This window comes from Chanodichthys erythropterus, chromosome 7 (assembly GCF_024489055.1).
Source record: "Chanodichthys erythropterus isolate Z2021 chromosome 7, ASM2448905v1, whole genome shotgun sequence".
NCBI classification, from domain to species: domain Eukaryota; kingdom Metazoa; phylum Chordata; class Actinopteri; order Cypriniformes; family Xenocyprididae; genus Chanodichthys; species Chanodichthys erythropterus.
In genome coordinates, this window is record NC_090227.1 from 37,813,721 (window position 1) to 37,835,314 (window position 21,594).

Genomic DNA, 21,594 nt, shown 5'->3' on the forward strand with positions numbered 1-21,594 from the left:
TGATGTAGGAAAGTTTAATACATATAGGTCTATAAACATATGTACAGTACAATTAATCTGAACAGTGGCATTTCACAAATATAAATTACTTTAAATTGGCTTGTTTCAAAGCTTAACATGTCCGTGGAGTGTGAGCAGGAGCTTGGGTGGGAAAGAATTAACACATCTCAAGTATTTCATAGCAGACATGTCCACGTCTCACCAGCTCACTTGCTCTCCTAGTCCTGCTACCATGATGTTTTGGAATTGAGCACACCACATTGTTCCCCACTCACCAGAGCTGGCTTAACATGCACCAAGTTAAAAATCCATCCTGGCAAATGTTTTGAAATTGTACATAACAGCATAATACTGCACCGTACTGTTAGATGTCCTTATATCAATCCGGTGTTTGAACCTACATAAGAATAAGGCACAGATGGAGAAACACGTCAAATAAACAATGAATGGTATTTACCAGCATGCCAGTCTGTCAATGTTTTGGCACAAAATCTGGTTCACCAAAAATAGCTTGTGACACCCGCCCACTCCCTAAACACGCATCTGTCCATTCATACAGTACTCACGTTTCCACTTAAAGGTCAACGGTATCAGTGTTTCAGCACACTTGTACTGAGAAAACAACTCAAAACATGAAAATCAGATTCAGGTAATGTCTACCATCACTACATAGTCAAAAACAAGCAAGTACTGTCCTTTTAGTGCAATAAAAAGATGCAACAGTACAAGCACTGACCATAAAGTAGACTCGAGTGGTGCCAAGTGTTACAGTCATAAGAAAATAAAGACAAAGATAGCTTACGTGTTATGATTATCTAGTGTTCTGACAAGGTCTGCATGGACCCAGAATACTGTTCAGCCTTATTTACTTCTATCTTTTTTTAAATAAGGCTAACTGTCCTCCAACAGGGCGTCTAAGCATTACAATATTAACAAATGGCGGGTCTGCAATAGCGAAGACACATTTAGCTGATTCAATAATTTTGAGAAAAACAATTCAAATAATTGTTGCAGTTGTTGCTCATCACAAATACTCCTATATGATCATAACAAATATCCAAAGACAAAACATGTAATTTCCCCCAAAAATTACGTACAATCACAGGGGTCTGGGTATTTTAGAGAGCAAAACCGAACCGAATAGCTCAACAGAAAAATGAATTAACATCTGAAGGTGCAATTAAAATGATTCCTTTTTTCTCCTCCTGCAAAGGCTACTTTCATGAAATAATCCTTTTTTGCACAAACCAAAATAACACAAAAAGACATGAATATCAAAGTAAAGTTTGCTTTGGGGATAGTCCCTTTCTGCTAATGACTCTCAACAAAGACCAAATACATGAGGCACTTTCTAACTTAGGCATACTTCAACACTTTATAAAGTTCAATCATAGTCCACAGGACTAACCATGCCTTGTTCTTTCTCCTCAGTCCAAAATGGCAGACTTAACCTTGTCATGAAACCTAGAAGAGAGCGGAGGACACAGTGGCGATAAAGAGGAGTGTGGTGGTGGCTGGTTACGTCTCCTCCATTTATTGCCCGGGTGGCCTTTCTGCCACATCCTTTGGCAGTACAGACCGTCTCTGCATTACATATTCATTTCACGTCTTCCTGTTGTTCCAATTAAAGTCCGTCACAGGTTTCTGCTCTGCAGTTCTATCCAAAGCAGGCGAGATCGACTCAAGTGGGGATTTCTGAGACTGAGGGGAACGGGGGTCAATCAGGGGTGGGGGTTTGTCTGGGTGGAAGGGGCGGTAGTGATCAGGCCCCATGGGGCCATGGTTTCCAGGGGGTCCTCTGTGGTCAGGCATCCTTCTGAAGTCCTGTGGATGCCCTCCTCCCCCTTGGTGGTAGTTCGGGGAGCGGTACTCATCTGAACGCCTCCTCTTAGGGTCAGGATGTCTGAAATTAAAAAGATACATTTTAGTGCAACAGCTCTGCATGCAACAAAACAGAACAAAAAAGTTTTGTATACAATAAACTTTTTTCATGTTGCTGTTAACAAATTTAAAGGATTAGTTCAATTTAGAATTCAAATTTCCTGATCATTTACTCACCCCCCATGTCATCCAAGATGTATGTTTGTCTTTCTTCAGTCGAAAAGAAATTACTGTTTTTGAGGAAAACATTCCAGGATTTTCCTCTATATAGTGGGACTTCAACAGCTACCAACGGGTTAAAGGTCCAAATTACAGTTTCAGTGCAGCTTCAAGGGCTCTATACGATCCCAGATGTGGAATAAGGGTCTCATCTAGCAAAACAATCGGTCATTTTCTAAAAAATAAAAATAAATAAAAATGTATATACATTGTAACCGCAAATGCTAATCTTGCACTGGCTCTGCGATGCGCCACGCATTACGTAATCCCGTTGGAAAGGTCATGCGTGACATAAGCCAAAGTACCACGGTAGAGTGAAAAACACTCATCTGACATCAATGTTTTACCTTTTTTTTTTTGCTTAGGCTTTGCACGTTCGCTTTGTAAACACTTGCCCGATACTTCCGTGTATGTCACATGTGACTTTTCCATCCTGATTACGTAATGTATGGCACATTGCAGAGCTAGTGCAAGACGAGTATTTGTGGTAAAAAAGTTTTTTTTTTTGGTTTTTTTTGAAAATGACTGATCATTTCACTAGATAAGACCCTTATTCCTCGTCTGAGATCATGTAGAGCCCTTTGAAGCTGCACTGAAACTGCAATGGATCTTCAACACATTGGTAGCCATTAAAGTCAACTATATTGAGAAAAATCCTGGAATGTTTTCCTCAAAAAGCTTAATTTAATTTCGACTGAAGAAAGAAAAACATCTTGGATGACATGGGGGTGAGTAAATTACAACGCAATATTGTAATGCATTATTTTTAAAAGTAACTTTTCACAACACTGCAGATGAATGATTAAAAAATAAAGTTTTCATGGGAAGTTTACCCATTTAGGGTAAGGCAAAAACATAAAAAGCCCTTTTTGCTTACCTGTCATAATAGTCTCGATGGCCCCGATGATCTCTATCATTACCATACTGGTCATAGGGTCGTTTGCGAGGGGAACCACTGTTACGGTAACCTCCTGAACGGTAGTCATGAGGACGACGGTCGCCATAGTGATGGTCCTTGTACCTATGAGGCTCATATGGGTGATGCCGATCCCCTTGCCAGGGCTGATTGCTGTTACCTGGGTAGCTGTATTTACGGTCCCTTTGCCATTCTCCCCTATCTGTTAAAAGATGCACAAGATAACATAAATGATAGAATTTATGGTTGTTCAAAATCTCAAAACAAAACCACAAGTATAGTAGCTAATCAAACAGTAATCTGCTTATGTTGTAACAAATACTGTTTCTGGGTCAAAGCATCCGTTTCAAAAGCCGTTTATAAGCACTATTCACTTACAGCACAAATTTAAGCTTTTAAAATCATACAGTGCATTAGTCTCGGTCTCACAGTATCCCGGACACCAATATTTTAATGAATCATAAAAGTTGAATCCCTGTTTGGCCAACTGAGATTTTGGTAAAGAGATAAAGGATCATCATTTTTCAGTAGTTTTACAGCACAACCTGCTACGTTTATTGTTTTCTTTTCAGATCTGATAAGAGGAAAAACTAACACTGGACGTCAAACATGGTGTTGCATCCCTCACCATCATTAGGAAAGTGCCTTTTATTGGGCTGGTTGTATTGCTCTCTGTGGTGGGCGTGAGGGGGAGGCCCAGGCGGATGGTTGACCGGAGGATGGGGTTTGGTTGTGGGCTGGGCACCTGTAGAATCTCGACTAGAACCAGACGGTTCAGGTCTGAAGGGTTTTTTCCTGGCAGGATCATCCTTCTTCCTATGCTCTTTCTGTATGAAATATGAGGAGCAGGTGAGTAAGTGGTACATGAGGAGAACCATGTCATTGAGAACTGTGGAGTTAAGATAAGCTTACCTCTTCCTCCTGCGAGCGCTTCTTTTGAGCCATCTTATACAGCTTGTGCAGTTTCCGGGCGCCAAACTCAGTAAATTTGGACACAAAAATCCAGAGGTTTCTAGAAAAATTAAACAAACGTGGGGTTAAATATAATATTTCAATATAATTGGAACTCCTAGAATTGGATGTGTCATGTGCATTTGATATACCTGCGCCAGGTCTTGACGTGCTCAGGGTCATTGTACGATTTAAGGCACTCTGTAATGCGGTCTCCGATCTTCAACAGGCAGGTGCGAGTGTGCTGCAGCTGCTCCTGCACCGACAGCCCCTCGTCTGGCTTATCCAACTGCTTCAAAGCCTTCTTCACTGGCCTCATCCGCTCTTTACACTGCACTCACACACACACACACACATTACACCACAAATCAATTTTCCACTCAGGACATCGTAAGTTCTTCATACATTCCTGTTAGAGATCACACCTGGTAAAGGAATGAATGACACGAAAAAAGGAGAATTTTAACACTCACAATGCTGAATGTTTCCTGGTCCAGCTCATCATCTTCCTCTCCAATTGGTACAGGCTCACTTCCTGCAGTAATGTGCACGGGGCCCTGAGCTTTCTTTCCTTTTCCTCCTGGTTTGGCCTAAAAAAGTGAGAAGTTGAAGCTGATGAGACATTTTCACACAAGATAAAACTTAAGTATATGTGACCTGTGCTGGCAAATTGAGTCAGAAAGCACATGGGCTAATTTCGAGCTACAGGAAAAACAAGTGAAAAATGTCAATTTTGCTCGAAATTGATACAAAAATAATTCATTAAGCCCTTGTCTAGTGATCCCAATGCTCCACATAGCAATTAAACATTTGAAAGTATCTTTATTTGTATGCTTTCTGAAAGGAGTACCTTTCCTTTGACCATGAAATAATGCCATTTGCTCGCTTTCGACTGCTGCTTCCTCTCGGCACAAGTTTGGTATTGTTGTAAAGCACAGCATTAAAACTTTGTGAATAATCATAGCGTATTCTCAATGAGATGAAATGAGATTTTCAAACTCATGCTGATGTAAACAAAATGATCTTACTTGCGCTGACCAACAGATCCGAAGCGCATGCACAGAAATGCCTCAGGCAGCATGTGATCCCGATATACACATATTCACAGAATTACAGTATTTCAAAATGTCTGTCTTGGCTAGTATTCATGAAAAACATTATCTGTTATGTCTTAAGTGAATGTTTGGTTAACTGTTGGAAAACATCTGACGTGTAACATTATATTCTATCCATGCGGTACAGTAGGTCTTAATAAATAGGCTGTTTCATTAATGTTAATCAAACAATTGAGAAATCATGGAAAAAATGATGAACATATATATTTTTTCCTATAGACATGGGTTTTGACTTGGTTTGTGCCAAATTTGGTGGTATTACCAGGGATTTTAGGGTATGGTTGCTAGATGATTTTTTTTTTTAGGAACCTTCAGAAAACTTTAACTCGATTTTTCTCAAAATTGACTTTGCTGATTCTATCGACTGTAGCGCAGTCAGATTCCAACAAATCAAACATCATTTTTTAAATAGAGAATAAAAATAACTCATTTTTTAAATTTGCTCATTGCAACTCATTTTGCCAGCATGGGTCACATATTATGTACAGATTTAATCAGATCCAACCTGGGGAAAAAAAAAAAAAAAAAAGTAACTGAATTCTCAAAAAATGAAATATGTAACCTTAAAAAAAAAAAAAAAAAAAAAAAAAATATATATATATATATATATATATATATATATATATATATATATATATATATATATATATATATATATATTATATTATATATATATAAATAATCAAACACAGAAAATTTCATTTTAATACCAGTATAATTTAAATTAAGTTTAAGTCAATTTGTTGTCCAAGAAACTAACAACCATTGAGCACAGGACAACAGTGAAACATCATACTTAAGTCCAGGTTTCTAAAGGAAACGTTCTCATGGTGAAACATAACACCACAGACTTTGATGCCAACATATAAAATACCTTCTCTTTTTTGGACTTGGAGCGCCTTTTGTCTTTGTCCCCCTCCTTTTCTTTTTTAGTAGTTCCTGTTTTTTCTTTGTTCTCTTTGTTATCCTTTTTCTGTTTCTTCTTTGTGGGTGATTTTTCAGCTCCATCATCCTAGAAAATGAGAGGATTGTAAAAATGCCACCTAACTAGTTAGTGCTGTGGATTCTGTGTCTGTATATCCATACATTAACAAGTAAATTTTGTTATTTAGGTGATAAGATACATTAAAAGTAACATACCTTCACCTCTCCCTCTTCTGATGGGTTGTCGGATAGACGAGGAGAGGCAATTTCATTGACCAGATCATTGTTGGGGGCTTTGTTCTTGATTCGAGGTTTCCTCTTTTTGGTTTTGGGCTAGGAGGTGGGAAGATACAAGGAATGAAAAATGTCATAAAACATATTGAATGAAACTGAACTGTAGTACATGATAAGAAGACACTTCCAACTCTTACCCCAACCCTAAGCATTCCCATTATTTTACAATATCATATTGTCCTCAAAAACACTAGGCACCCCAAGACAAAAAACTTGCACATCCAACAAATGTGGTGTGCACCTTCAAATATAGCAGTTTAAAAAAGCCTATGATCTCCACCTCATCTCCTGCTTTAATAGCATCTTGGCTTTCCTGTTCTTTCTTCAGCATCTTAAGCAAGTAGTCTGCTCGCATCTGTAACTGCTTTCCCTGAGGTTTCTTATCAGGGTCATCTAGGAGAATCTACAAACAAAGACAATAATGCATTTGAGGTCAGGTTAGGCAAACTTGCACATCATTGATGTCACTCTTTTAACTATTAGAAGCAGAACTCTATGTACCTTCTCAGAAAGTTTGAGATCAGGATCTGTCTTGATCAGGTCCCAGTTGCCGTAGCCGTGCTCATAAATACCCAATAACAGCTGTGTGTCGTCATGAATATCCCATTCTACGTCAAAGTGCGGAGTCTTCACCCGACAGGTCAGCTGAAATCTGGAAAAAATGTTACTCACTCTCGTTAGTATTCATTAATTAAGAATGGATCACGGTTGAGATTCAAAAATTCAGCATCAAATTCATTAGCTGGAATTAGAAGTGAATTGACCATGCACCAAAAAAAAAGGAAAAAGAACAGGAAAAAGAACAGGCCTAATAGTGCCTATTTAGAGTTTAGAAATATTTATTTTTTCCCCAAAATAAGTTCCATATGAAGGCCTGTACACACCGGGACGAATATCGCACGCAATTACTGCCGACGTTTAACGCTTCGTGACTAAACAAAGGGCACCAATGTGAGTGTGCACACCGATGCGAAAAACGGCAGGCATAAAAACGTCATTTTAAAAAAAATGCCTTGGCTTAGTTTTTTGGTTTGATGTTTATTTGCACTACTGTCATTGTGACTTATTTGCACAACCATTTCTGATTACCATCTCCTCATGTATATGCCCTTTTATGTCTGCATTTTTAACTTCTTTAATTTTATTAACATCATAAATATGTTTATTTGCACGACTGTTCAGCACAAGCGCCATATACTGAATTTGCACATTTTCTCGGCGCATCGCCAGGGAAAATCGCTTGGGTATGAACACAAAAAACGCCTCGAAAAACACTGGTGATAAGCGCACACGATAATCGTCCCGGTGTGTACGAGACTTACGTTCGATACAGTCAAAATTTACCACTTTGTGTTTACACAACTTTATTCTTATACATTTTACAAAATCTATTGATTAAATAATATTTTGAGTAACCGACAATTCTGGGAAATAAAGTGGTGGTAATTCAAACATTATTAATGTCATCTAATATTTCAGAAAATATCCCATATGTTGTATACATTTAACATTTGAGGAGTCAGATAAATTTAATACTGAAAACCTTTGCTACCTCAATTCATTGGCCTCAACTGAACTGTGATAAAAAAGGCATTCTCAAATAAATTTTGAATGGCACACAACCCTGGAACGGATATTTATTCGGATATATAATTTAGATTTGGACTCACTTGCTCCTTTCAGCAGGATTTGGAGGCACAGATTTATGCAGCGGTTCAAACTCCTCTTCATGCTGGATAATGGACTTTGCATTAACCTGAACTCCAGAGATCTTTATGTTAATGCCTCGTCTTTTCCCTGGCCCTTTAGCTACAACAAAGAAATTTTACAAATTAAAAGACAAAAAAAAAAAAAAAAATTTCAGCATTTTTACTCAGCACTGCTATAGTAACATTCACACACCTTCCACAGGGTTTTCTTTCATGTGCTCCTCATGCTCCTGTACTGCAGTCACACAGCTGTTGTGTACCAGTTCCCCCAGTCGCTTCAGGTCTGCAATGGACTTATCCACCAGCTCAGAGTCACGGGCAATCGCCTCCAACCTGCAGAAAACACCATAACCAGTTCAGCAATACTGCTTCTAAATGGACTACATGACATTGTTTTTTTTATTGTTAACTAAAACTAAAACTATTAAAAATCATTTTCGCTAACTGAAATAAAGCCAAAATAAAATACAGTATATAATATTGCATGAAAAAAATAGACTAAAGTAATTAAGAGTACTAAAGTTTCCAAAACTAAAATAAAATTAAAGCCAAATATAAATGTTTAAAAAACTAATAAAAAAGACAACAAAAGCATAATACAAAATTGCTAAAACTTAAACTAAAATTAAAGATATATAATATAAAGGTAATTCAAAATATTAATAAATACTATAATTTAGTGGTGTCAAACAATTAATCACGATTAACTCGCATCCAAAATACATAATACATGTACACACACACACACACACGCATGAATGAATATATTTAAGAAATATATATATATATATATATATATATATATATATATATATATATATATATATATATATATATATATATATATATATATATATATATATATATATATACACACACACACAATTTATATTAAATAAATAATTTTATATATAAATATATTTTTGTTAAATATATACATGCATGTGTATATGCATGTATATATTTATAGTTCATCCAAAAATTATAATTATTATTCACTATAATTATTGTTATTCATGTCGTTTCAAACTAGTATGCTGTTATTTTTCATTACTGTGATTTTTTTTACTCTAATTTTCAATTCTGGGTGAAGTAGAATACAACATTTCTGATCATAGCGGTGCATTTCTTACCTCTCAAGTGGAGCTCCAAACTTCTTGTATGCCTTTATGAACCTAAAATAAACACACCATTAAGTAATTACAATGTTTACAGCAAAGCCTCCCTTAAATGTGTGATTGGAGGTTCTGTTATAATACCTGCGGATCTCTGCGTCAGTAAATCCCTCCACATTGTTTTTGCGAGCTCTCGGCCTGCCTCTCCGCTTGGGCCTTTTGTCATCCTCGCTGTCATCCGTTTCGCTATCTGAACCTGAGGATCTGTTCTTCAGTTTGGATCCCACGTCACTGTCGCTGTCATTGGCCTGTGCCTAAAAACATCACAATACAGCTTTTACACAATGTGATCAACAACAGAGATGAACAAAACTGCATGGAAAAACAAAAGTTTTAGGAATATTGAAGTAGTGGTTTCACTGAATATTTTGTGAAGTCTCTGTTCTGCTCTGGATTAAATCATCTCTGGCGTATAGCAAGAGTAATGAGCATGTGGCTGCAAACACGCACGGCCTTATCGCCGGGGAGTCCACTGCGCTGTAAAACTTAATGACTCATTTCCAAAAGCTACGATGCCGCATACTTCAACATGTGCTGCCATCACATGGGAATGCAGAGCGCGGCTATAAAATCTAATGAGTCATTACAGTCGGCGCAAGATATTACAGATCCGGCTCACAGGAGAGGATAAAAGCACTGAAAAGCCACAGGGAGCACTTCACACGACTGTCTGCTATGTACATACATTTATAATGTTCATATAAATGTGCACTCACACACACATATGTAAAGTATAAATGTATGCTGATAGGTGATTCATATCTGCTTATATAGCTGAAAATCCTTTGAAGCATTTCTGCAAAAATAACAGGAGTGCGAATCTTTAGGCACCTCACAATCTGATCTGATTCTGAGAGTCACAATCCGATTCCAAATCGATTCTTGATCTACATTTTTTTTTCTTATTAATTAATTGGTTTACTGACTTTAAAGGGATGGTTCACCCAAAAATGAAAATTTTGTCATCCTTTATTCACCCTCAAGTTGTTTCAACCCTGTATACATTTCTGCTGTTCACAAAGGAAGATATTTGGAAGAATGTTTGTAACCAAGCAGATCTCGTCCCCCATTGACAACCATAGTAGGGGGAAAAAAAAAAACATTATGGTAGTCAATGGGGGGCGAGATCTGCTTGGTTACAAACATTCTTTTAAATACCTTGTCAGCGTTTGCGCACTCAGATGCTAGTAGTGTGATGTGGTTGTTTACGATGTATGTACCCATGTATGTAGGAATGTATGTTGTATGATTTGGGAGCAAGGGGGAGTGTATACACTGGTCAAATTCGGGCCGACTCCCCAAAATTTTTAAACAAATTTGCACCGTGCATGTTTAGCTTTCGCCGATTTGAGCTGGCACAACCCTAGGCAGTGCATGAAAATACATAACCAGCTCAGGTAATCTAGAAGCACCGACTCACCTTCTTGTTGGAGCTTCTGCTTCTGGGCAGCATGTAGATGTCTTCCATCTCCTTCTGCTTCTGCTCTTCCTCCACTTTCTTCCGCTGCTCCTCTGGAATTATGTCATCCCAGTCACGCACAGCCCTCTCCTCAAGATCTGGTGTGCTTTCATCCATGGTAAAGTTAGCCACCTGCCAGAAAAAAATGCAGTGTTCATGATAGGCCAAAGATCAAGAGAAAATATGCAACTTAACTGTTTGAGCAACACACACAGGTGACAAAAGGGGTAACTGACTTTCAAAAGAAATCACTGCAGATTAGGGCTGTGCTCAGAATATCGATACAACGATACATCGTCATGAACTCCTGACGATGCGCGTATCGATACAGCAGCTGCCGTATCGTGTCTGTCTTGCTTTTAAATCTAGCCAATCACGTGACGTCACGTGACGCTTTCGAACAGAGAAACACGCAATCTCCAAATCATCGATCAAAGCGCGCTAACGTTTTAGGACAGGTCGATGGTATATAAATCATGGCCGAATCAATCAAGCCAAACCGTCCATTCAGAAACCGAGAAATTTGAAGGCCGATCTCTCAGGTTGAGGCGCGAGCTGGCTTGACTGACGTTTTCGTGAGGATATAGTTTATGGACTGTTTTGATTTCGGTAATTATTACATATGCCATCACTGCTTTTAACTTTCTAGATGTAGAGATATCTGAAAGCGAAACGAAAGTGATATTGGCCTCGTCCAGTGGGGAGGATAGACGAGAGGAGACCTGCGCATTTAATTAGTATGTGTATACTAATACAGTAACAAATGTATTGCTCATGTTTGGTTCATGTTAATAAATTATCTGATGTTTAATAAATGAACCTTATTGTTAAGTGTGTATTGTAAAATCATGTAGGCCATATTTTGTAGACCACGTTAATAAAAACGTATGTTGTTCTAGAACATATTTTTAGTTGATATCCCATAAAATCATTTTTACAGATGAAAAAAAAAACAAAACAAAAAACAGGTGGTATAGACATTATTATAATATTATAGCCAATATAATTAACTTAGTTTTCTTACAGTCAGCTTACTGTTGCAAGTGAAATTAGTCATTGAGCTTTGTTGATATGCTTCAGTGTCACTATAATTGTCAATTCAGTTACTGAGGGAGTGACTTTAAAAGCAAGCTTTTAAAAGAAGCTTTTTGTGACATTTTTTTTATATTTAATTTAAATCATTTTTTTTTTAATGACAAAAACAAAATATATTTTTCAGTTATCATGACTGTTATAACACTGGTTATTCAATAAACACATATTACTGTTACTAAACTCTGCTCAAAAGAAATTTAAATTCTAAATTGAACCATATCGCGATACGTATCGTATCGTGGCTTTAGTATCGTGATGCGTATCGTATCGTGACATTGTTGGTGATACACAGCCCTACTGCAGATACACAGAAGTAATAAAAAACCCTGTTTAAAAATTTTTCCTGTCGTAAGGCATGTAATAATAATTTATGTTAAATTGTCTCTTCATTTTAAATGGACAGTAATAGATTTAATCATGTCTAGCAACCTGAAAATTGTGTTTCATTAGGGACTATAAAACCTTTGGTGCTTGGACCCCAAAATATCTGCCAGTGGCTCAGAAAAAACAACAAATTAATTCAAAGGAAAGTTTTCATAACTCATTGACACATTTGTTCTCAGATAAAGACAAAATACTGAGGAAGATATTCACTTTTTGCAAGGCGTGCAACGTGTAATGCCATGACTTTATAAATTTAAGACTTTCTACTCTGATTTAAGACCTTCTTAAAGGCGTTCTTTCTAGACAGCAGAAAAGAGTCTTTTTCTCGTTTAAATCGGTGCTACCTAACTAGAGAAAACATTTGGCAAAAGGAAAGACAACAGCCTTTTTTTCTCTAAGTAGGAAAACTTTATGCAATAAGTTTTTGCCAAATAAGTTTATGCTTTATGCAACACCCATTATGCAATTGGCATGTTGCCATCTAAGGCCACTCTCATTAGTCTGCTATGGATACGCTAACAACAGTCAAATAGTGCCTTGCTTTAGTAGGAAATACTTTTTAGCAAACTTTTAATCCTAATGGTGTCGACTTGTATTGTTCCCGGGTGCAAGAATTCAAAGAGTAAACGTTTCCACTCCAGGATCCAGTGCATCCCTAAAAGCAGCAAAGAATACGGAGAGAACGCTATAACGGAAAATCTAAAAAAACCTCCTTGTTTGTAGTCAACATTTCAAACGATGACCATAAACACTGTGTTTAGGCAAAATGGAGGGGAAAAACTGAAAGAAACTGCCATTCTGTCATTTCCGCCTGAAGCAAAACACTGTTGCGTACTGGTGACAAAAGCTGTTTTACCAATTTTATCATAATGCTGTTTAAAGAATAGACAAAATACGATAAAATTTTCAGTGATAAATCTACCCTTACAATAACTGTTCTATTAATAATCATCTGTCGATCCCACTTTCTGTGGTTGGGGATACAAAAATGTGGAAGTATAATCTGTAGTTTTCACGAAATCCCTTTTTCTTGGTCCAAGTAACACAGAGAACGAGTAAACATTGTTCATTTACATATACTACCGACATTGTAACAATACAAATCGGCTAAGTTACACTCTAAAGCCTTAATTTGTGTAAGGGCGAATTAAGACTAAAACCCGCAGATTTAACAGACTCCTGAGTACCTTAAACTGTGACAGAAGCTCGTCGGTGGCACTAGATCCCTGATCACTCTCTCTGGTTTCAGCAAGCCGCAAGATCTCATCAATATCCATTTCCTGCGGTTCTGATTCCTCTCCCTCAGGTTCCTTGAACAGATCCTCTGCTCCAAACTTCAAGATGGCTGTCAGTTCTTCTTTATTGAAGGGATTTGAACTGGAAATGGCCAACACAGAGATATTAATTATGCGTTATATGTTTAGTAATTTCAATACACTTTTTGACAAGAGACATTTTTGAGGTTCTCACTTTGAATTTGCAGAGTTGTTATCTAATACGGTTCGCCCAGTTGTGTCCATTCTCTGAATGACAAGATGGTCTAGAACCATCTTCTTTTTTGCTCTTTCAATAATGTCTTCCTCCACAGTGTTTTTTGTGACCAGGCGATAGATGTTCACCTATACAAAGAAGCCAAAAATATTTAAATGCAATCTATATATTGCTACTTGTGAGTCTAAGAGGTTCATCCAGCAATAAGTGCAGTTACACATTAGGTTTGAGCTCTACTTACTTGCTTTTTCTGGCCAATCCTGTGGGCTCTGGCCTGGGCTTGAAGATCATTCTGTGGATTCCAGTCCGAGTCAAAGATAACCACTGTATCGGCAGAGGCCAGGTTAATCCCAAGACCTCCAGCTCGGGTGGACAGCAGAAAACAGAAGTCCTGAGGAAGACATAGATGGACAGTAAGAACAAGTGCCAAATGCCCATCTCTTTAGTAATTGATGCTTAAATCTATACCTCCTATTCCAGGTTAAAGGGGAAATTCACTGCTGACAAGATGGGCTTCTAATAAACCTTGGCTGTCTATGCAGTAGAAAGCAGTGTTACTCCCTTTTGCCAAAAATGTGGGAAAACTTCTACATCTTACACATAATGCACTGGGCTTGATTCGACTGTCCATGAGCAGGGATACAAAAATGCAAAAGTACGATCTATAATTTAAGTAGTTTCAAGCTGTCAAAAGTCTTTTAAACGGGATATATCTAGGTGCAGGTAACAAAAAAAATGATCATTGTTCATTTACATATGCTACTAACTAGGGAAGGGCATTCAATTAAATTTTCTTAGTCAATTGTCCAGAGAATTAATGATTGACTATCTATTAATCATTAATATTTTTATTATAAAATTAATTATTTAACTTTTATAACTCGAAAATGCAATGAATACAAAAATACAGCATGTTTTTCCTCAATGAGACCTTTATTACAAGATCAACTTGTGGCAGACAGTTAAACTACATTCAGTTAGGCAAACCGAACATATATGCGCGTGCATATGCGGTGCTCTAAAGCAGTGGAACCTGCAGCTGCGAGCCGGCGTTCTTAAACAGAGACCTCATTTGTTCCAAAACAATAATAATAAAAAAGAATCATGTTAAACAATAACAAACAAAAAACATAATAATACTTAAATCTGACAGGTTTTGTCAAAATGTAACTCAAAACTATCCAAGCCAGAAGAAAGGGTCAGATATTAGCCTTCCTAACAATTAGGCTAACTTAAATTAGTAGGGGTGTAACGATACATCGATATGGATCGATGCATCGATCAAACGTCTAACGATATAATATTTATAATATGGATATGAGGTACCTTTATTTTGACATCCTCCACAACCTCACGTAACGTCCGCATTTCCGCTAAAGTGCGCATTTTCGTTTTCTCACCATACAGTCTGCCTGCGTGTCAGATTGCGAATGCGATGCAGCAACAAAGCAGTTGTAGCAGCGAAAAGACAGATGCAGAAAAGTTTGTGCCTACTGTAGAACGCAAATCATGGGTTTGGAAACATTTTGTATTTCTGAAAGCAGATGGGCAGGCAAAGAAATCCCACGTTACTTGTAAACTTTGCCAGTTCCAGTTGAAATACTCGGGAAATACTACAAACTATTTTTACTATAAATACTAGGGCTGCACGATTAATCGCATGAGATTGTCATGCGTGTCTCATCAGTAAAGCCGGTTCTGTGATTAGCGGTAAATGTCCATCACCTGATTTCAAATGGAGCGGCACTTATTATACAGAACCGTAGTTCGCGGACAAGCTACGCAATATCGTGTTCATAATCGAAGGCGATTCATCTGCGATTATGAACGCGATATTGCGTAGCTTGTCCGCGAACTACGGTATATTAAGTGCCGCTCCATTTGAAATCAGGTGATGGACATTTACCGCTAATCACAGAACCGGCTTTACTGATGAGACACGCATGACAATCGCATGCGATTAATCGTGCAGCCCCTAATAAATACTATTTTTATTTATTTAAAACAAACTGTAATTTAGTTTTTTTGTTGTTGTAAATGTACCAATTGGGATAGAGGGTGTGTAATAAAAAAAAAAGATTAATAAGTTCATGTTATCAATTTTGGTTATGGTTGTAAGTTAATAAAAATATAAACTTGCTGTATAAACCTGGCACATAATATCTAATTATCGATAAATATATAAATATATATATATTTTTATAAATTACACAATATTTATATATAAATATATAAATATCGTATCGCTGGCTGACATAATCAATATCATATTGTATCGTGATGAACTGTCTGATTTATACCCCTACAAATTAGGCTACTTAAAGCCTCGTGTGAAATAACTAACTTTAGTAACTCGCATACAACTTCTGCACCAGTCTACTGATTTTTGTTGAGAAATATAAGCATGTTGACATGATCTGGGGTCAAACGCGACCGCAACGTGGTGACTGTCAGTCCAGCCGCTGAAAACACCCGCTCTAAGGGACTGACGTTGCCGGGATGCACAGGTACCTCCGTGCTAACTTGGCCAGCCCGGGGAACCTTATTCCGTTCACTTTCTACCAGTCTGTAGGTGTGCAATTCAGGGGTGGGGAAGTCTCCCTCAGAATCAAAACGGAAGATCACAGATAACCGATAACCAAGTATGGTGTCAAATATTGCACCCTGGTGGTAAAATGTTTATTTGCTGCCACACAGTGAAATTCATTTAACTGCTTCAAGACTCACACTATGCAAGGCAACCTGCATTAGATTGAAAAAATGCATTAGATTAATTGATAACAAATTAACGTGATCAACGAAATTCTTAACGATCAAGTATCGATCATCGATTAATCATGCCAATCCCTACTACTGACATTTTAGCAATACAAGGCTTGTTGTTACTTAAATAGGCTAATTATATCTAATTATACTTAGTATATTATAAAGATATGTTTATTTGATCAAAAAGCTTGTCCAATGGTGTCAATTTGTTTGACCAACCAATAGCGGACAGGAGAAGTGATCGAAGAAAATCATTACTGTTAGAAAATATTGTTCTTGCTTTATTTTTGCATTATTTTTGGTGACATTTTTGGTGCAAAAGTTATACATTTCACCTTAAATTAGTGAATACAAAAAAAGAAAAGAAAAAAAAAACCTTACATGAAATATAAATCAGCCTAATGGAACCTCAAACAGCAATTTATTATTTAGATTATATTGAATGATTTTATTATATTTGTTATATAATTTAGTTTATTTTTAAATGATTATTATGTTGATTTTATGGGCCATTTGGGCCTTCCTGGTCCAATCTGACAGAATCGCTGACCCTTTATGATTACATTTTCAATCTCCTGTCATGATGAATACACAAGGCCTGTATTTCCCATGGATCAAGCATTCCCAGAACCAGCAAAGTGCTTTGTCAAGTGAGCTCTGACGCAGAGCGCCATCACAACCATAGCAAATGTCTCCAGACAGTGAAGCTCTGTCCAAACAAAACAAACACGCATGCCACACTTTAGGTTCTTACCTCAGAGCCTTCAGCATTAAAGTGGTCCAGTGCTTGTTTTCGGATCTCTCCCTTGATGGAGCCGTCCAAACGCTGAACATTAGAGAAAACACAGATACAGTTAAGGAATGTCAAGCGTGGCACTTTGACCAAACTAGGGCACCTCAGCTAGATAAGCTCCATAAAACCCTAAAACCCCCTCAGTCACCACAAAATTATGACGACACTGAAGATATTCGCCAGACCAAAACAACACTGAGGTGCAAGCTGTGCTAATGCTCAAAGCTGCAACGATCAAAAAATAACTGGGGGATAAAAATAGGCTCGGGGAACTTGCTGTCTGAGCAAACATACTGCAACCCTGACACATGATTCCCTAAATCATCAGAGCCATACACACACCTCTGAATGTCTCCATAGAGACTACAAAAAAAACATCTAGATTACCAACATTAGATGAAAAACTGCAAATTCTCAACTAAACAAGGACACTATGCAACACTCTGTAACCAGTGTTGGGATGGTTACTTTGGAAATGTAACAGGTTACAGATTACAAAGTACCCTATTTAAAATGTAATAACTTAAGTAGTGTAACTATTTCAATTACTTTATTAATCGCAGACATATCTGATGAGCACGTGAACACAATGGCCAATCAGAGGTGTTTACAAATCTGCTCAACAGCGCTCAAAGCATCACATTTTTAAAATTTTAAAATTGGTACCGAAGTCGGTACTTTTGGCAACACTACTCTTCAACACTGTCTGTAACAAACAAAAACAAGTACCATATTTTCCAGAAAATAAGCACCTGAAAATAAGTGGCACTGGGTTAAAATTGCATTGTTGAGAGAAAAAAAAAAAAAAAAGAGATAAGTCACATCTGTGTATTATTCACAATTTATTATTACTTTCAGAAATAATGTAATGTAATGTAAAATATTTATAAAAAATAAAACAATGTTTACAAACATTATAAACCCCAAAAACATGCATTTTAGTTCCTCTCACTCCAGAACATATCCTTTAATTTGAAGATATTCAGGACTGAACAGGAATGACAAATAAAAGTAAAAAAAAAAAAAACGAATTATAGTGGCATTCATCATTAGCCGCAAGCCTAAATTAATTTATTTAAAGCTGCAGTCCGTGATTTTTCCTCTTTGTCGCCATCTCTGTTTGAAACATGCGATTGCAGTCATATGCGGAACAGTTACCTGTACGTGCGTTGTGCCTCAGCACAGCTCGTCAGCACGGATTAATCTAATGCTTGCTGTCAGTCACCGCACCGGTGTGGATACTGTACTTCAGAATCACAGATTCTACATCTTGAAAGTATGAACAATATAAAAATTTTCACTGGAAAATATTATCTGAACAAGTAAGAAACATGTCTGCCACTTTTGTTCTGACCAACTGAGGAAAAAAGCGTTAGGCCTACAATAAATCGCTGCCAATGATGATTAAATCTAACGATTGCTTAGTTCGGATCATGCCAAACCGTGCAAATTATTATTACTGTTATATTGTTCTCAAATTGTTATTGTTAACAACATCAGCATTGCGTGACTGTGTATTTAGTGTGTATTAGCGTTACCTGTAGATTTCAATTTCTGTAGTCACTCCACAGGCCAAATGCTTTTGCTTTTTGACTACAGGTGAATCTCCAATTGTCACTGATGATTGTCATTTGGACCTTTCTGGATTACAATCCGCCATCAAAATGATAAGTTTAATTATTTTAGCTGCTGTGAAAAAGCTATAAATGTGCCGCTACCGGCAACATCCTCACATGATATAACTGACTAGCCTCGAGAGGACTCCTTCCTTTCTGTTTACGGACGTGATGTAATGACGCACAGAGGAACTGCTGCATGCTCAAATTTCCCAAATGTCGCTCTTATTATAAAACATTAATACAAGCTTACCGTTGTGAATCGAGACAAGATAATTCGATAGTTTTGAACACTGGCTGGTTATGTACTTGCTCAAAAATTGATTTTGGATCATTTTTAACCAAAAAAAGTTGCGGACTGCAGTTTTAATGTGAAACAAAGTACCAGCGTGTGGGAAATCCGCTATTCAGATAAACTTTGGCTCACATACCCCTCTCATTCGGAAAATATGGTAATTTCTTTAAAAGTAAAATGTAAAACACAATATGCGTGTGAAATTTGACACCACTAAAAATAGTTTTAGTACAAGTCAACTTCAACTTAGTTTTTTTTTTTTTTTTTTTTGGTTAATTATAAATTTTAATAAATTGTATTGATAAAAAATATATTAAAATCATGATAAATTACATCAACCCCAAGCTTACAGAGAAACTAATTTGACTGAAGCCATTAGTATAATGGACATATACAAACATGTCTCTATAAAAAAAAGTATTTTTTCATTTAACCTGTTCTTGTTGAGAAAAAACAGGGACACTGATAAGCGACAGAGTATCATGTAGCGGTTCATATTTTCTTTTCACCATTAACGCAGATCCACGATTCTGGATAAATTGAGAAACATGATTTTATCCCATGATTCTAAAGACAACTAAACAAAATTAAATTAAATTTACTAGAGGTTTTGACAAAATGTTAATTGCTGCAGTCTATATAAAAATATTTAATTAATTTGAATTAAAAAAAAATGGTTTCAATTACTCACTCATAAAGACTTCACTTGTTTCATTACTGGATGAATCAGCATTTTTTAACAAATCTCTGAATGAATGTTTCAACAGTCACTTGTTGCCACCTACTGGTGAAACAATGTAATTGATACAATCTTTATTTAAAGTGTCAAGTTATTTTTAAAGGTTGATTTACCGTCTTTTGCCCCAACTGGATGTGACTGAAAGCACATGGCTTCATCTCTTGTGACCTCAAGTATTCACAGTGCCACCCAATGCATACAGCTATCAGTGCAAAATTTAGGTGCAGGATTCCATTGTAAAATAATTCTATATAATATGTTTAAACCAGGGAAAGACACACAAGGAAATTCAATTTACGAACAACTTAAATAATGTTTTTACTAGTCGGCCAGTACACCTGCCTAGTACACGTCCTTCTAATCAGGGTCCACGTCATTACTTTGAAGCTGTAACAGATAAACAATTTAACACAGATCATACCTGGAATGGATATCGTTTCATAGACAGGTAATCAGCAAGGATGTCCAACATGCGGACCATCTGAGAGAAGATGAGCACACGGTTGCCTCTCTCCCTCAGTCGTGTGAGAAGCTTGTCCAGGAGAACCAGTTTCCCACTGCCACGCACCAAGCTCTGAAAAAACATCAAAAACAACCTGAAAATGACATTCTCCTATGAACAAACCCATTGAATTCCAATCTAAGACAGTCATACCTGTAGGTGCTCTTGTGCTTTTTCATTTTCAACCTCCTCTGGTTGTTTGATGAGGAAACCATGGTTACAACACTTCTTCAGCTCCATGACAATGTTAAGAAAGCCAGAAGAGCTGCCTCTGGTGCCTTTGGACAAGGCTTTGTAGTTTCTTGTTAGTATCCATCTGAAAAAGTCAAAACACATTAAGACTACAAATGAACAATGATGAGATGAGCAAATTTTCTCCAAACACTTGCATTCCAACTGCGTGCAGTCTTAGAGTCTGGAATCAAAAGTTGGCTCAATCAAAGAGTTACTCAATTTAGAGAGCTCTGTTACTGTCTCAAAGCAAACAGCCTAGGAAAGAGGCATGAAATGGGATAAAACAACACTTACTTGTAGAACTGTTTTTGCTGGGCGGACATGTCAACTCTGAGGATTTGCTCCACTTTAGCCGGCAAGGATTTCTCCACGTCTTTCTTGACACGACGCAGTAGGAAAGGTTCCAGAACTTTATGAAGGCTCTGATAACCGTTATCCCTGCCTTTACCATGCTCATCCTCAAAATCCTCCCAGGACTCAAACCTAATGGGAGAAAAAGTCAAAACAGGGGTTTTAAAGTTTTGATCCCTAAATATTATGATCCCCTTCCTAAAATGCGAGTACCTACTTGTCAGGCATAAGAAAGTGCAGAAGGGACCACAGCTCTTTGAGTGAGTTCTGCAGTGGGGTCCCAGTAATGAGCAGCCGGTGATTGGATCGAAAGTCGATCAGAGTTTTATATAGCAGCGAGTCGTCATTCTTAAGCCGGTGAGCTTCATCAACCCCGAGGAAAGCCCAGTTTATATTTCCCAGCACTCCCTGCGGACACAGACACACATAGCCTTGACTCAACAATGTGCAAATAATGAAGAACAATTAATTTAAATGATACAGAATTGGTATAAAAGATTAAATCAAATATTATTATACCTTGTCCTTCAGTAGAATTTCATATGTGGTCAAAAGTGCATTGAACTTGATCCGTTTTGTCTGCTGGTGGATCCATTCATAGTCCCGGATCTGGTCAAAAACAGAGCGTTATACCTCAAAATAGCATTCTTTTTTTTTATTTTTGTAAGTTGGATTGTCTCAGCAT

The 21,594-nt window shown here is 37.2% G+C and overlaps 1 protein-coding gene across 3 annotated transcripts in view; it reads right to left on the reverse strand.

Annotated features, from left to right (window-relative positions):
* Window positions 1-21,594, reverse strand: part of chd2 (chromodomain helicase DNA binding protein 2) — a 43,453-nt gene continuing 21,859 nt past the window's right edge. For all 3 annotated transcript variants that reach the window (XM_067390459.1, XM_067390460.1, XM_067390458.1), the window contains exons 19-42: window positions 21,429-21,518; window positions 21,127-21,317; window positions 20,853-21,041; window positions 20,478-20,640; window positions 20,244-20,396; window positions 17,134-17,205; window positions 13,855-14,004; window positions 13,593-13,741; window positions 13,310-13,499; window positions 10,605-10,775; window positions 9,269-9,438; window positions 9,143-9,184; window positions 8,203-8,342; window positions 7,971-8,109; window positions 6,802-6,952; window positions 6,581-6,703; window positions 6,223-6,339; window positions 5,957-6,094; window positions 4,441-4,557; window positions 4,120-4,298; window positions 3,929-4,028; window positions 3,645-3,843; window positions 2,978-3,218; window positions 1-1,903 (exon numbers count right to left, since the gene is read on the reverse strand). In XM_067390459.1, coding sequence (XP_067246560.1) covers window positions 1,603-1,903; window positions 2,978-3,218; window positions 3,645-3,843; window positions 3,929-4,028; window positions 4,120-4,298; window positions 4,441-4,557; window positions 5,957-6,094; window positions 6,223-6,339; window positions 6,581-6,703; window positions 6,802-6,952; window positions 7,971-8,109; window positions 8,203-8,342; window positions 9,143-9,184; window positions 9,269-9,438; window positions 10,605-10,775; window positions 13,310-13,499; window positions 13,593-13,741; window positions 13,855-14,004; window positions 17,134-17,205; window positions 20,244-20,396; window positions 20,478-20,640; window positions 20,853-21,041; window positions 21,127-21,317; window positions 21,429-21,518 — 3,675 coding nt within the window. In that variant the 3' untranslated portion in view covers window positions 1-1,602. The remainder of the gene's footprint in view (window positions 1,904-2,977; window positions 3,219-3,644; window positions 3,844-3,928; window positions 4,029-4,119; window positions 4,299-4,440; window positions 4,558-5,956; window positions 6,095-6,222; window positions 6,340-6,580; window positions 6,704-6,801; window positions 6,953-7,970; window positions 8,110-8,202; window positions 8,343-9,142; window positions 9,185-9,268; window positions 9,439-10,604; window positions 10,776-13,309; window positions 13,500-13,592; window positions 13,742-13,854; window positions 14,005-17,133; window positions 17,206-20,243; window positions 20,397-20,477; window positions 20,641-20,852; window positions 21,042-21,126; window positions 21,318-21,428; window positions 21,519-21,594) is intronic.